Consider the following 14,781-nt stretch of genomic DNA (forward strand, 5'->3'; position numbering starts at 1 on the left):
TTTCTACATCTGTACTCACTCACTCCCCCCCCCTTCACTCACAACATAACATAACATGACATCCAGACATCAGTTCCCCAATATAGGAGTGAATGCTATCCTCTCCTGTCAGTACCTACGAGGTACCTACTACTCACTACTCACTACTCACTACCCACTACCCACTCACCCAGGTAGATACTTCACTCCCGTCTCACATATCTTTCTCTCTGCTCTCTGATCGATACCTTCTCATTCGTCGTCTTACCTAAGTATCCTTTGAAATTCCTTTTTCTTGCCGCATTAATCGTCATCTGCCACGATAAGACTGTGTAACCTGGAAAATGAAAATATATCTTTCTCTCCCTACCATTCACCTAAACTGCCAGCATTCAATATTGGTAGATCCACAGTAGTATATTAGGCCATGATTTGTGTGCTTTCTTATGTCACCGTCTTGGTTTCAATTTGCAATTCACGCCCCCCAAGAGTTTGATAGTGGTTTGCAAACTGCATACTGAACCCGATATATGCATACCTCAGATACCCGTGGACCTACTGATAACAATTTCCCACAATCATGGCACAAGAAGGTGAGAGCGCAGTGATGGAAACTAATGATCCTAGTACCGATCAACAGGCGGTCGGATTTTCAACATTCAACAAATCCAATTCTTCAAACCAAGAAGTACAATCAACAAAGGACTTGAGTCCCAAATCCAAATTGAGAAGGGCTTCACTCAGCTTATCGTCCGGCAGTGCCATTCTTGCGTCATTGAGCAGGAAAGGGAGGCACGCAGAACCATTGATACATACAGAACTCAATTCCGAACGAGCAAGTATTTCTATGCCACCACCTCCTACAAGAACATTATCAAAGTCTAGAACATCTTCTACATACAGCCAAAGATCGCCGGCTGCATTGGCAGTTTTGGAAGAAAGCTTAAACTTAGAAGGGGCAGGAACTAGTCATCACGATTTTGCTGTGGAAGAATCTGAACCCCCAAAGACGAATCTACCAACGGCAGAGGACAAAACCCTCAAAACAAATCTAACAATGGCAGACGATCATAAGAGTGTGCCTGTACCACTTCCTGAGCCTACTCTTCGACCCCGAGCATCAGTTACGGAGATGGATGGAAAACGAATGTCAGTATCCTCAATGTACTCTTTAGCATCAGCCAGAGCAGGTGGTGTAATAAGTTCTGCGGCATCTGCAACTGGTTCTGAGAATGGAGGAAGTACAAGAGCAACTACAGCATCAGTCTCGTCAGTTAAAGGGCTTGGAGTATCTCCACCAGAAACCTCGAATGTATCTGTTACAACTACTTCTGGTGGACCAAACGCACCGAATGGGCATCAACTTACAGCGAGAGAACCACCAGCTCAAGCTGCAGAGATAGCAAAACGAAATTCTGTTGCCAGAGGTGAGGCCCAACCACGACCTCAACCCCCACAAAGATCCAGGAGTCGAGCCAAGAGACGCTTCAGTGGTAGCACCGGCGCCAGTAGCCACAGCCCTAGCAGTGAGAGAGGCCTACATCTGAAAAAAGAAGATGAGAATAGGCCAGCACCTTGGGGAGTTATAGGAGTATGTGCCCTGGACATAAAAGCACGAAGCAAACCGAGTCGAAACATCCTCAATCGTTTGATTTCAAAAGGCGAATTTGAGGTTGTCATCTTTGGGGATAAAGTTATTTTGGATGAGGAGGTCGAGAATTGGCCAATCTGTGATTTCCTGATTTCTTTTTACTCAGACGGATTTCCACTCGACAAAGCCATTGCGTATGTGCAGGCACGAAAACCATTCTGTGTCAACGATGTTCCTATGCAGAAAATCTTATGGGATCGCAGGATTTGTTTACGGATTCTCGACAAAATCAATGTGCCCACGCCCAAGCGTATAGAAGTGAATCGGGATGGGGGTCCAGCTGTCTTCACGCCAGAGATGGCAAAACATCTGAAGGACACCACTGGTCTCGTCCTGGAAGGGCCCGAAGATGGGACTGGTGGCCAGATGGTTGCTCCCAAGACGGTCGAACTTATCGATAACGGGGACACTTTAAGTGTTGATGGGGTACTATTGTCCAAGCCATTTGTGGAAAAGCCAGTCAGTGGTGAAGATCATAATGTGTGCATATACTATCCCCAAAGTCAAGGCGGAGGAGGTCGAAAGCTCTTTCGGAAGATTGGCAACAAGAGTTCTGAACATGTAGAAGATCTTACAATTCCTCGAGCCATTTCCGAACCAGGAAGTAGCTATCTATATGAGAAGTTTATGCGTGTCGATAATGCTGAAGATGTGAAAGCATATACTGTTGGGCCAACCTTTTGCCACGCCGAAACTCGCAAATCTCCCGTTGTTGATGGCTTGGTCAGACGTAATACTCATGGCAAGGAAATCCGTTACATCACAGCTCTGACGAAAGAAGAATCCGCTATGGCCACTCGAATTGCTAACAGTTTTGGTCAGAGAGTATGCGGTTTCGACCTTTTACGTGCGCAAGGGAAAAGCTATGTCATTGATGTTAATGGATGGAGTTTTGTAAAGGACAACGAGGAGTATTATGAGCAATGTGCACGTATCTTGAAAGATATGTTCGTTCGCGAAAAGCAAAAGTATACCGGGCAATCACAACCCGTTAGCGGTGTAACCTCCCCTACCGACGGAACAATGAGCCCTACTACTATAAGAAAAGATCCAGTACTAAAGGAAAATCATCGGTCAGCCTTACAAAATATCCTTTCCAAATCACCTAGTATGTCAAATATGCTTCACGGACATCTTCCTAATCATGAATCACATAGACTTTCCACTTCAGGTTCTCCTCAGCCTGGTAGCTCAGCTGCTCCAACTCCGAAGACCTCACCTCCACTGGCTGCGGAACAAGACACCTCCGCTATAACTTCTGCAGAATTGTTACCACCACCTGCAGTGCCTGGTCCCAGCGAAGTGCCATCCGTTGCGTCTACAGTCCCAACTACACCCACGCCCACTCCTGGACAAGATCAACAGACACTACCACCGCCGGCACCCAAACATACGTGGAAGTTGAAAGGTATGGTATCTGTAATTCGACATGCTGATCGCACACCCAAGCAGAAATACAAATATACGTTTCACACCAAGCCTTTCATCGATCTCCTTAAAGGCCACCAAGAAGAAGTCCTTTTGATAGGCGAAGCTGCGTTGGATAGCGTTATGCTTGCGGTTGATGCCGCAGCGTATGAGGGCATCGAGGATAAAGAGAAGCTGAAATCACTAAGGAACGTTCTAGTGAAGAAAGGTGGATGGACAGGTACAAAAGTACAAATTAAGCCTATGTTCCGAAAAAGAAAGCCGGAGGAATCCATAAATTCCGAGATACCACATCCTGCACCAGAAGATCTTGCTGCAATTGATCCAGGCCTCGAAAAGTCTGATAAAGCAAAGACTGCCGCGAATCTTGAGAGAAGATCACCCACTCGAAATGACTCGTTATCTGGCGTTACTTTATCTCGCATAACCGCAGCGGAGGAGAGCCTTGTGCTGGATAAACTTCAGCTCATTGTCAAATGGGGTGGTGAGCCCACTCACTCGGCTAGATATCAAGCGCAAGAGCTTGGTGAAACCATGCGAAATGACCTTCAATTGATGAACAAGGACATTCTTGATGAAGTTCATGTATTCAGCAGCTCCGAGCGACGTGTAACGGCCAGTGCTCAAATATGGGCATCTGCTTTCACCAACCAAAAGGATTTGGCATCTGATTTCATTACTGTTCGCAAAGATTTACTTGATGACTCGAATGCAGCTAAAGACGAGATGGATAAAGTCAAGAAGAAGCTCAAGACTCTGTTGAGACAAGGAATGGAAGCACCTCCCGAGTTTGCATGGCCAGCGGATATGCCAGAACCATCGATCGTGCAGAAATACGTTGTGCACTTGATGAAATTCCATAGGAGAGTAATGCGTAACAATTTCAGCAAACTTTATGGAGGTGCCGCTACATCACTCAATGCAATTGTAAATCCTGGAGATAAGGAGAGCAAAGGAGCAGGTTCGGCTTTGTCACAAACAAACGTTACGAGCAGTATTCAAGCTCGTTGGTGCTGTGGTGAAGATGCCGAGCTATTCAAAGAACGATGGGAGAAGCTTTTCAATGAATTTTCTGATCCTGAGAAAGTAGATCCAAGCAAAATCTCTGAGCTATATGATACCATGAAGTTTGATGCCCTTCACAATCGGCAATTTCTCGAATGGGTCTTCACTCCGAGCAAGAGCATTCTCGAGGAAGAAGAGATAGAGCTTGCTTGGGAAAAGGACCGATCAAAAAACTCAGAAAATGCCAAGGATGAGACTGCACCAGCGGAGAAGGCCGAAAGCAGTAGGACACTGCACCGACGCATGTTTAGAAGAAAGTCGGTGCTGAATGGAAAAAGTAGTGAAGAAGAATCGGTAAGTGATCGTGTGAAAAGCAAATTAACTTGGCTAATATCCCCAGTATTTCCGACTTTTCACTGGCAGTAGCCAAACGAAAGCTAAAACCGATGTTCGCTTAGAAAAATTGCGAGAATTGTATAAACTATCGAAAGTCTTGTTCGATTTTATCTGTCCACAGGAATATGGTATCGCGGATAGCGAGAAGCTTGAGATTGGTCTTTTGACATCACTTCCCTTGCTAAAGGTAAGAGCATATACAAATCTTCAAAGATCATTGGTCTTACCAGAAAATAGGAAATTGTCCAGGATCTCGAAGAAATGCAAGCTTCGGATGACGCCAAAGCATTCGTATATTTCACCAAAGAGTCTCACATTTACACGCTTCTTAATTGTATTCTTGAAGGAGGTATCGAAACGAAGATCAAACGAAGCGCCATCCCCGAGCTCGATTACCTCTCACAAATATGCTTTGAGCTTTACGAATCTGAGAACAAGACTCCTGTTGATGCACAAGATGTAGCTAAATATGCGTATAGCATACGTATCACAATCAGTCCAGGTGCTCACACGTTTGATCCGTTGGATGTACAGCTGGACAGCAAACATAGTATTAGTTGTGCTCCGAGAAGAAGTTTAACAGCTCACGCTGATTGGAAATATGTTATTGATACATTGAGGGCAAAATTTCATCAGTACGTTATGACCTATTTCAATCCATATCTGCCGTGGGATTTTTTTAAAGCACAAAATACTAAACAAAACAATCAGAGTCAAACTTCCCAAGAGTTTCCTCGCAGTCAATCTTGCCGAATCACATACTTTCCACAAGAAAGAACTAGACAATGCGGAGGGTGATTCTACTATTGCAGAGGCATTAAGTAGTGAAAATCAAGCCAGTGATGATAATGGAGGTGAAAATGGAGATGAACATGGAGAGAAAAATGATCTGAAAGAAGAAGTCGCAGAAGCAACCAATGAAGCGACTGCCGGTTCGGCTTTAGTTGCAGCACTATCTGAAGATGATTCAGATGTGAAAAGCCACAGCGAACCCGTCTGATCGGTTGGTGGAAGATGGTAACGAATAGAATAGAATGTGGAAAGACATGGCGTGTGTTGGTGTATTATTGTGAGTATGATACATTTGTGTATTATATGACAGCGTAGAACAGCGAGTAGAAATTAACACTAGAATTGTATCTGTAAGTGACATTACTTGACATGAGTTTGCAACTTGACTGTTGAAACATCTGACTGGATGATCATGACATCGCGGGGTCGGTATCACCTCCGGCGGTATGGAATCTGAAAGATGTGATGAGTCGTCTTTACTGGTCATTTCTAGGTATGGCCTTGTGGCGTGGTGGGCAATCATGAAAAAGAAGGAGTTTCGTGGGGTTACATTGCCATCTCATATTGTCTAGATGGTTAGGTATATACAAGTTCGTGTAGTTGTACAAGAGTTATTCTCGTTGTATGGCAGTGTAGGGGCTTCTCTTTGGATATTTCGCAGTCGTGTGGTGCTCTTAATGGTGTTGTAGGAGGTATTGAAGTCTGGCTGTATTCCCACATTGGATTGTGAAATGTTGAAATGTTGGGATTGCGAAATGTGCAGCGTGAGCTTGAGTTCGGAGCTTGAGATTGGACTGGCTTTAGGAAATGGATTTAGACGGCGACTCCCAACACGAGAGGAGAAGGTGGTTGGATGAGGTAGGTTCATATTATCGGGTGGGAAGTGATACATAATCTTACATAAACTATTAGGGGTTTATCATCACACTCGTCGAATTCTTCTACATTCCATGCCGCCAATTGTGTCATCCTTTTCAGCTACAAAGTTGTCCCGTGCCCAGCCCATCCGCAAGGAACAGAGATACCACACAATCATTCATTCCATTCCATCAGCAAACGCTTACCTAAGGATAGCACACTCATTTCAGCATCGGGAACACACGCACACGGTGGTCAATATCTCCGGCGCATGAAAATAGTGGCGTGATGAGTCATCGTGTAGCGCGGGACTGGAAGTGGAAGTGGCAGCAGTTCATCTGCGTCTTGAACGGGGGAAATGATGGAGGTTACAAGCCGGACGTTGGATGGCATGATGGTTGGAGATAAGCTTTGTAGGATTACATCGGGATGGGAGGATATGGTGATATGGTGATATTGTTCCGTGTTTGGCGCGGATCGGGATCGCTGGCTCGCTCGGGGAAGAGGATAGGATGCGATGCGATGGGTTGGGTGATGTGATGGGTGATGGGTGCTTGGCGATTAGAGGGAGGGGAGGGGTGTGTTTAGTATGACTATGTTGATTGCGTATGTACAATATGATACTATGGGATACGATACAGATGATATGGCGCATACGAGCCGTTGGAATGAATTTGTTCGGCCGCGCGGATGGAGATAGATTTCGAGAGACATGATGAAGTGCGGGCCGGTGTCAAAGAGCGGGTCGGCTATGAGACCGACGGATGAAGGGGAAAAGAATTAAGTGATGCGAAATCTACACATGCTAATAAGGTTACCGAGGCTGGCAGGTAGGTAGGTAGGTATCCGTCAATTACAATTACAATTCTTGACGTTGGAGTTGTGTACCGACGCCCTTCCATTCTCGTATTCCATATCTACATACTAGGTATAAGTCGGGTACCCCACTTTCGGGCCACCCCTCTTTTGAATCACCTTAAAAAAGCTCACTGCAGAAAGCAACCTTTCATTTTAAATCTTTAATAACTTTATAATTCTTAAATCAATTGATTTAAAATTTTAATATATTATTATTATATTATATTTAAAATATATATCAAAATTAATATTAATTTGATTTTATGTATAATAATGAATAAATATTTAATTTAATAAAATATTTTAGATTATAGGATTCTAAAAATTATTCTTCAAAATTGTATAAATGATTATTTATTTTATAATAAAGATATATAATATATGTAAAAGATAGCTTTAATATAAAAAAAACGATTAATAGATTAAATATTAGTTTAAAAGTTTTTAAGTATTAATTTTATATATTAATAAATTCATGAAATTGAAAAATACTTTTTTAATATTAAAGGAAGTAATTTTATATTTAGGAAATAATAAATATAAAACTTTTTTTAAAGGAATTTAAAGATTAAAATTAAAAATCAAGTTAAAATTAATTTAGTATATATTAAAAGTATAATTATTAATATTATTAATTAATAATTTTCAAAATTAGATTTACTTTTAATTTGTTATATTAAGTTTTAATATTGTTATAATATAAATGAAGTAGGTATATAAAAGGTTAGAATATTATTTTATTTAGAAAAAAGAGTTTGGTTTTAAAGCTTGAATATTATTTATAAAGTATATTTTAATTATAAAAGAGCTCTTAATCCTTTTATTATATTAAAGAGGAAATTAATATAATAACAATAGTTTCCAACTGATTTGAAACTTTATAAAAGATAGCATTTTATTATTATAAATAATAAATAGATTACAAATGATATTACTCTAAAATGACTTAAAAAGGTCTTTATATCTCAAATAGTCTTCCCCTCACTAAATAAATTGAGACTCCTTATATTAAATAAATATAAAAGTTATAAAACTATTGAATTTATATATAAATATTTTAAGTATAATATATACCTTTTATTTCTTTTATTATATATATTATATATTCTATAACCTTTTAATTTATTCGTTTTCTTATTTTTCAAAAGAGTATATAGACATTATCTTAATAAATTAGCTTCTTTATTAAATTCTAGAGTAGTTAAAAAGATTAATTTCCTTATATACTATTAGAAAGTATAATTAGATAGTTTAACAGAGTATAATATATTAGTTAGATGAAAAGCTTTAGATTTATGGCCTTTAAATTGTGTTAAGTTTATTATATCTAAATTATTGTTTAAGAACAGTAATAAAAAAGTTATAAATTAGAATTTACTTTCTAATGATAATCCTATATATTAATATAATAAGGAATTTGTAATTTCAATTTTTAAAACACTTTAAAAAGCTAGTAATTTAAGATCATATACATATATATTCCTTTAAAATAAAGAAATCAATCTTTACATTTATTACCAGTTTTTTAAAAAAATTATTAAGAGATTCAATATTAAGGATTATAAAATTCTATAATCTAAATATTAAATAAAGTAATTAGAGTATTAATTAAAAAAAATTATTTTAAAAAAAATGTAAGATGAAAATTAATTCAAATTTAAAGTTTTTTTAAGATTAAAAAGATTAGGAAAGTATAAATTAAGATAGAAAATTATGAAATTGATATAGAAAATACTAATAATAATAATAAAAGTGTATCCTTAAGCATTTATTATAATACTAAATAGTTGTTGAATATTAATGTTTTAATATTATATAATATAAATTTTTAAGGTGGCTTAAAAGAGGGGTGGTCCGAAAGTGGGGTACCCGACTTACATAGCAATTCAATTCAGATGCTTTTTTTTGGGCTTTTTCGTGCTTAGGCAAGATCAATTATAGATACCTAGGTACCTATAGAAAACTCATGTGTTGGTGGCTGAATACTCTTTGCGATACATGTTTTCCATGCCGTGAGATACGGTTTCGGAATATCCTCTTCGTCTTTGGATTGATGGACATGTGAATTAGGTATGGTAGGTAGGTAGATAGGTAGGTAAGTCAATCTTGGACAGGTCAACCGGCCACACGAAGCAGATGCCGAAAACCAAGATCTCGGGACGGCATGTCTGGTTTCTCGTGATTCTGGCGGTACATATGTATTTGCATGACATGCGTTGGTGGCGTTCTGGATGTGCTTTTGGATGGTTTCTGTTGCCCGCATTGGCTATGCGGTACTTTTTATGCATTTGGTTATCGGATGAATATGTCAGTCGTTGGCGCAGTTGGTGGATTGAAATAAAAGCCAGCTGGATATGATTTTCGTGACAAGAGGTTCCAAATTTCCATTTTGATTTCACATGCCCCCCACGTTTTTGGTTAACGGATGAGAAGGAATCACTAGGTTTCTTTCTAGGTCTAGCAGCCGGGTGTCAAATTTGTGAGATCATGCATGTTAGTTAGACGAAATGCTGGAGACCGTCTCGTACAACATGTTGTTTTCTAGAACATTTTTCAACGTGGTTTGTGTGTAATCGAAGATTCCGACAGCGGATCGGTGGACGGCTGTAGATTGATTGATAGGTATTAGAGAGGGTGGTACAACTAACGCTCAAAGTGTATGGTGAAACAAGAAGTCGCGGGGAATTCGATGAGTTGGATACGGGATGGATCTGAGTGCGAGATGAAGGGTGGATGGAGTGGGGATATCACAATGATGGGATGGCAAGCGCAACAACAAGCCAATGAAAAGATTTGATGGGACGGGAGTGTGCCGACATAAATGATGAAAAGGGAAAGGTTCAGGAATCAAGAAGGAATGGTATCTCGGTATCTACTTGGTTTTTTCTTCCTTGGTAAAATTGTGACAACTCACTCGTAAAATACCCATACAGCATCTTCGTACAACTTGATACAAGGGAGGGGTTGAGTGGTATGGCCACAGAGAAAAGACCTCTCTGGAAATTAAAGTGGTGAAGTCTGGATCGTGAGCAGCTTGATTCATTCCTCAGGAACCCGAAAGTAGCAAATAAAGTATACCCAACGGAAGTAAAGTAGATCCTCCAACGAGTGGATGAATGATGTTGAAGCGATGTGGTCATAATAGTCATTCCTCTCGGGAATTTAAAATTGTGAGACAATGGCCCTCAATCTTATGATGTGAAGTGCCGACAAGCTTGACATATACGGAGTAGAGAGCGGTGAAGATGGTGAAGCAGTGACATTCTACCTACAGGAAGGTATCATGGTGATTTGTTTACTCGGATGAACAATCGTTGAACCATAGACTAGATATACAGAGAGGAGGGTACTTTATCATTGAGATTTCGGAAGAGGAAGATATATGTATGTGTATGTATATATATGTATATGTATATGTATATGTATATATGTATGTAAATGTATATATGTATGTATGTATGTATGTACATGTATGTATGAGTTGTAATCATTAGTAATAGAGGGAGGAGGATGAATGTATACCCAACGCACCGATCTGGCCATTGATTGATCTATTCATCACATTAGATGAGACATGATTGTCAATTTTGAATCTTGAATCTGGGATTCTGATATATATCGTGTGTATGCGCACGAATTGGAATTGTGGGTGTGGAATCTGGATAATAGCCTGGATTGGCACAAGACATGGATCTTTGATACAAGCACCGCCAAATCAACGGTTTCCCAAAGAAGTGATGTGCATCGGGCATTTATTTATTGGTGTGCTTGGTGAGAAAATAGTTGCTTCTTTGAGAGTTGGTATGCATTAGCGGAATGTGCTGGGGGGTTCAACGATTGTGGTGTATGATAGATATATTATGGTGGCGTGGTTGATACCCAATTAAATTTAAAAGAATGTGATGAAAATGATCCTTTGGGGAACATGCTGCATAGAATGGGAAAAGGCAAGAAGAAAGTTGATTTGACCATTTTGCGAGTTTCGACTAAGTTAGACTTAATCTATCTCTCGTACTTTTTCATTAGAAATGGTTTAGATGACAAGATGGGAATAAGCTCAGAGGAATAACTTCCTACTCGAATGACTAGGTAGGGGAAGAGAATATCATCACATCACATCACCTATTTACTACGGGTGCTCATACTCAGGTCTCACTGCGAGAGCGAGAGCGAGAGCGAGTCGTGCGAGTGCGTGTATACATCATCAAGCTTCTAGGTGGCAGTCATAATGAGCTTCACAGTAACCCTCCATTGCCCCTTTCATATCCTCACATTCACTGTCTCGAAGTATGACAGCATGAAGCAGCATAATCCTCGAGACGCTTTCGTTGCTTAGGATTTTGCTACGGCGATCTGCGTCATGAAGTCAGTCGGTTCTTATGGAATAATGTACTTGACCCAATACACGAATAGCATAACATGAGTTGTGGGTGATATAATTAGTTAGAATCAAATGGTAACTAATGGTAATCGATGTCGTGTAATTCAAGTGTCATTATCCAAACCTACTTAGTCGCCAGTCTAACTCGTCTATCTACTCGTACCTATCAAGATACATATATGCTTGTTAGATCCGAATGACCTTTGCTCTCTTCAGGACCTCGATGCATCTCTCCCATTTCTGAGGTTTGTATGTATCTATTTTCAATCAATTCAAGCACTGCAACACCACACTTTGACCGAAACATTTTCCAGTCTGCTGCAGATGCAATGATCGTCAAAGCAAGCTGCACCCACCTGTCTTATGTGGGTGACAATTTTTCTTTACCGACTCCTCAGTGCTGGGACCCTTCTACTGCACCTACTGGGTACTCCCCATGCGTTACCTTTTACTTAAGAAAATAATGGGGACACATTTGTTCCCGTGATTTCCAGGAGATGGAGTTTATCAAAATCTCCGATTGATTGGTGATCGCACGTTTGACTCTCTAAATTGTCCGCTAATGACACCTTCGTTAAATATACTTTTACCAAATAAACACTTCTTAAATGATTGCGGCTGTGTGCCCTGCCTGCCCTGCCTGCCCTGCTTGCTTTGTGTCAAGAGAAGACGATGGCTGAAAGATATATATAAAAAAAGACCGTTACAGCCCTGCCGTTCCGCTCTGAAGCCGTTCACACGCACATACGATCAATGAGCCGTGATGACTACACAACGGGTCGGTCCATCATGGCAACTAGCATAGTCACATTCCTGAAAATATCCCTACCGATCTTCTCCTGCCCCTTCTTTCTAATGAAATTAGCCAGGACAAGATGCTCGATGGCTTAGACATGTCATTGTTAATCAATGTCAACCTGATCTCACTTCTTACCACCTGATCTTTCTAGTCCACCTACCTCAATAGCAGGAAATCTTATCTGCCGTGTTACAATTTGTATCACACACTCCATCTTCGCGGATTGTTCGTTTCCCACTTCCCCATTCGCTTTCAAGCTTTCCCAGCTATCGAATGGAATCGAGTTAGAGACGACTCCATTCCAAGGAAGTTGGAACTAGATCATGTTGCTTTTGGCACTTTTGGCACTTTTGTTGCCTTCCTTTGCTGTTACCCTGGCGTACCACTCCATTGATGATTGCTCCTATAATATTCTACATTTGAATAAATCTGATATCCTCCCTCAACGGGCCTCGGTTACCAATTAATCTACTCCTTCACCATGCAGATGCTGATAATCCTTACCTCGACCCCAAAATCCTTGCTATTTTAATCGACATCCCTAACAAATGCCACGAGGAAAGTCTCTCCGGGATATTTTTTCATATCCATTCTCATCCCTGATCGAATCATGGTCCTTCCAGAGCGATTATCCGGCCTAGCTTGTGCAACGCATAGTTTCTTGTGACCTTAAATTTTCTTTTGTCAAAAACTTCAAATTGATCATCATGGTTGGAGTAATGTCATATTCAGGTAAGCAGCAAGGTAAGCTAATAAGCGTTATCATAACACCGCTTTCAACGACCTACATATTTACCAGACTTGAGGATATTTGGTTCTACTATACCCTACCAGGCAGGTCTCATGTACTTGTGTGGCTACGATGACGGATTATGTCACAAAACCAACAAATGATCAGGTCTGCATGGTAGTCAGATCGGATATCGTGACAGCAGTCCTTTACTCTCCGACAAACCGCGTACTCAAACCTCTGATCCCTCCTTCCCCTCCGCGGTCACTCACAGTCGGCCTCAAAAACGACGCACAATCAAATTTCCAGTTAACAAGACGGCGGCAAGCTTCCGTAAATCAAGTCAGGGAAGATCCGGACCCCACTTTACAAGAACTTACACCACACCGGTACTCGTATACTTCTAGCTCAAATACGACGATATATCCTGATATTAGCACAATCGAGAATTAGATGATATAATCTTGGAATGAAGGAATGAGAATAGAGAGCAGCAGATGGTGATTAACGGCTCTTTGACCATTTTTCTGCTTTCATCTAAATCCCATCCTTCAGCTCCACGAACCATTGATAGGTTGGCTAAGTCCCCGTCGTCTACCGTTGTATTCGCTCGCTTTTTTTATCCCAAGAAGGCCAAACAGCCATTCAATCTTGTGTACCCAGGTACCTCAAGAACTCTACATGTCCACCTCTCGATGTCTAAGCATGATATAACAAACATTGGCATTCTTCTACGCTGCTTGCTAGAGACAAATCAAACACGTTCCGTCTTCCGCGAAAGCCAAATATCTTTGAACTCGTACCTCGGGCCTCCCAAAAGAATTTCCCCGGTTAGATGTCAAACCTCTTCCGACGTTTATTTTCAGTGAGGCGTCAGATGAAATATACAAAGTTAACTATAGTATACCATACCCGATTCATCACTGTACCATTGTATCGTGATGCATCTGTCTGATTACACTTTTTTCGTGTTAAAAATATCTCATACACACAGTATATTATAGACAGATGCTAAGGTTACCTATCTAAGAATTTCGATGTGATCCCTCATGGTAAACCTAATGGGAAGGAAAGTGCATTCGGGTCAGCTGTATCTATACCACCATATTATACAGAGTCAACCCACATTTACCATAAATTCGATATCCCCCAGTATTCTTCATCATGAACCCTTCCCCTGGTTCATCATGGTCCCTCTCACATACCTTTCAGCCCAACGGTAGATTCTCCTAAAACCCCCCACTAAGCACTTGTTCTCGAACCTATGGACCCATATACTATAACCTTTCAGGTAATCCATCGTGTATTTAAGGTTTAAACCCACACTTGTATCTTTGCAATTTGCGATTTGCACGTTACTTTGTACACCCTGCTCTTCTTCAAGGATCCCTTAACCTTTTCTTTCCAGTCTACGGTACAGATCGTATACAACAGACAGGTGTAGATGGGCCGGGACCGAAAAACCTCAATGCTGATGGCTCGCTAGCTAGCTAAGTGGGCATCATCTACCAGTAACTCACATACGGAGTATTGCTTCTTCAGACAGACAGACAGACAGACAGGCGGATATGATTGCTTCGCCGAGAGCTATCTAGTAAACTTCGACTTCCTTCTTTTGACGTTTTACTACCTCAAGACTTAACCCCCCTTGTCTGCTTTGGTTACAACTCTTTGCTGGTCCCTTCTTCTGTTGACGGCCACAAAACTAGGAGACTAGCAGATTAGCAAACTAGCCAAACATCTTCTTCATTGATAACGACATACCGAGCCGTTACCAACACATGCAATTATCCTTTCGCCCTGCTACATTTCAAGTGTACTTCCGACTTGCTTGTTGCAATTTCGATGGATGCAATACTTACCGGTACATCTTTTTCCAGGACATCATTTCCAAGAGACTAAAA

General features: G+C 40.6%; 1 protein-coding gene across 1 annotated transcript; it reads left to right on the forward strand.

Moving 5' to 3' along the window:
• Positions 1–559: 559 nt before the first annotated feature.
• EAF01_009062 (uncharacterized protein) lies at positions 560–5,459 on the forward strand (the record flags this gene model as incomplete). Its single annotated transcript, XM_038917318.1, has 4 exons — positions 560–4,417; positions 4,464–4,646; positions 4,697–5,094; positions 5,171–5,459. 4 exons carry the CDS (start codon positions 560–562, stop codon positions 5,457–5,459), a joined length of 4,728 nt encoding a protein of 1,575 aa, XP_038766923.1.
• Between the last annotated feature and the right edge of the window lie 9,322 nt (positions 5,460–14,781).

Source organism: Botrytis porri (assembly GCF_014898465.1).
Source record: "Botrytis porri strain MUCL 3234 chromosome Unknown BPOR_013, whole genome shotgun sequence".
Classification (NCBI taxonomy): Eukaryota; Fungi; Ascomycota; class Leotiomycetes; order Helotiales; family Sclerotiniaceae; genus Botrytis; species Botrytis porri.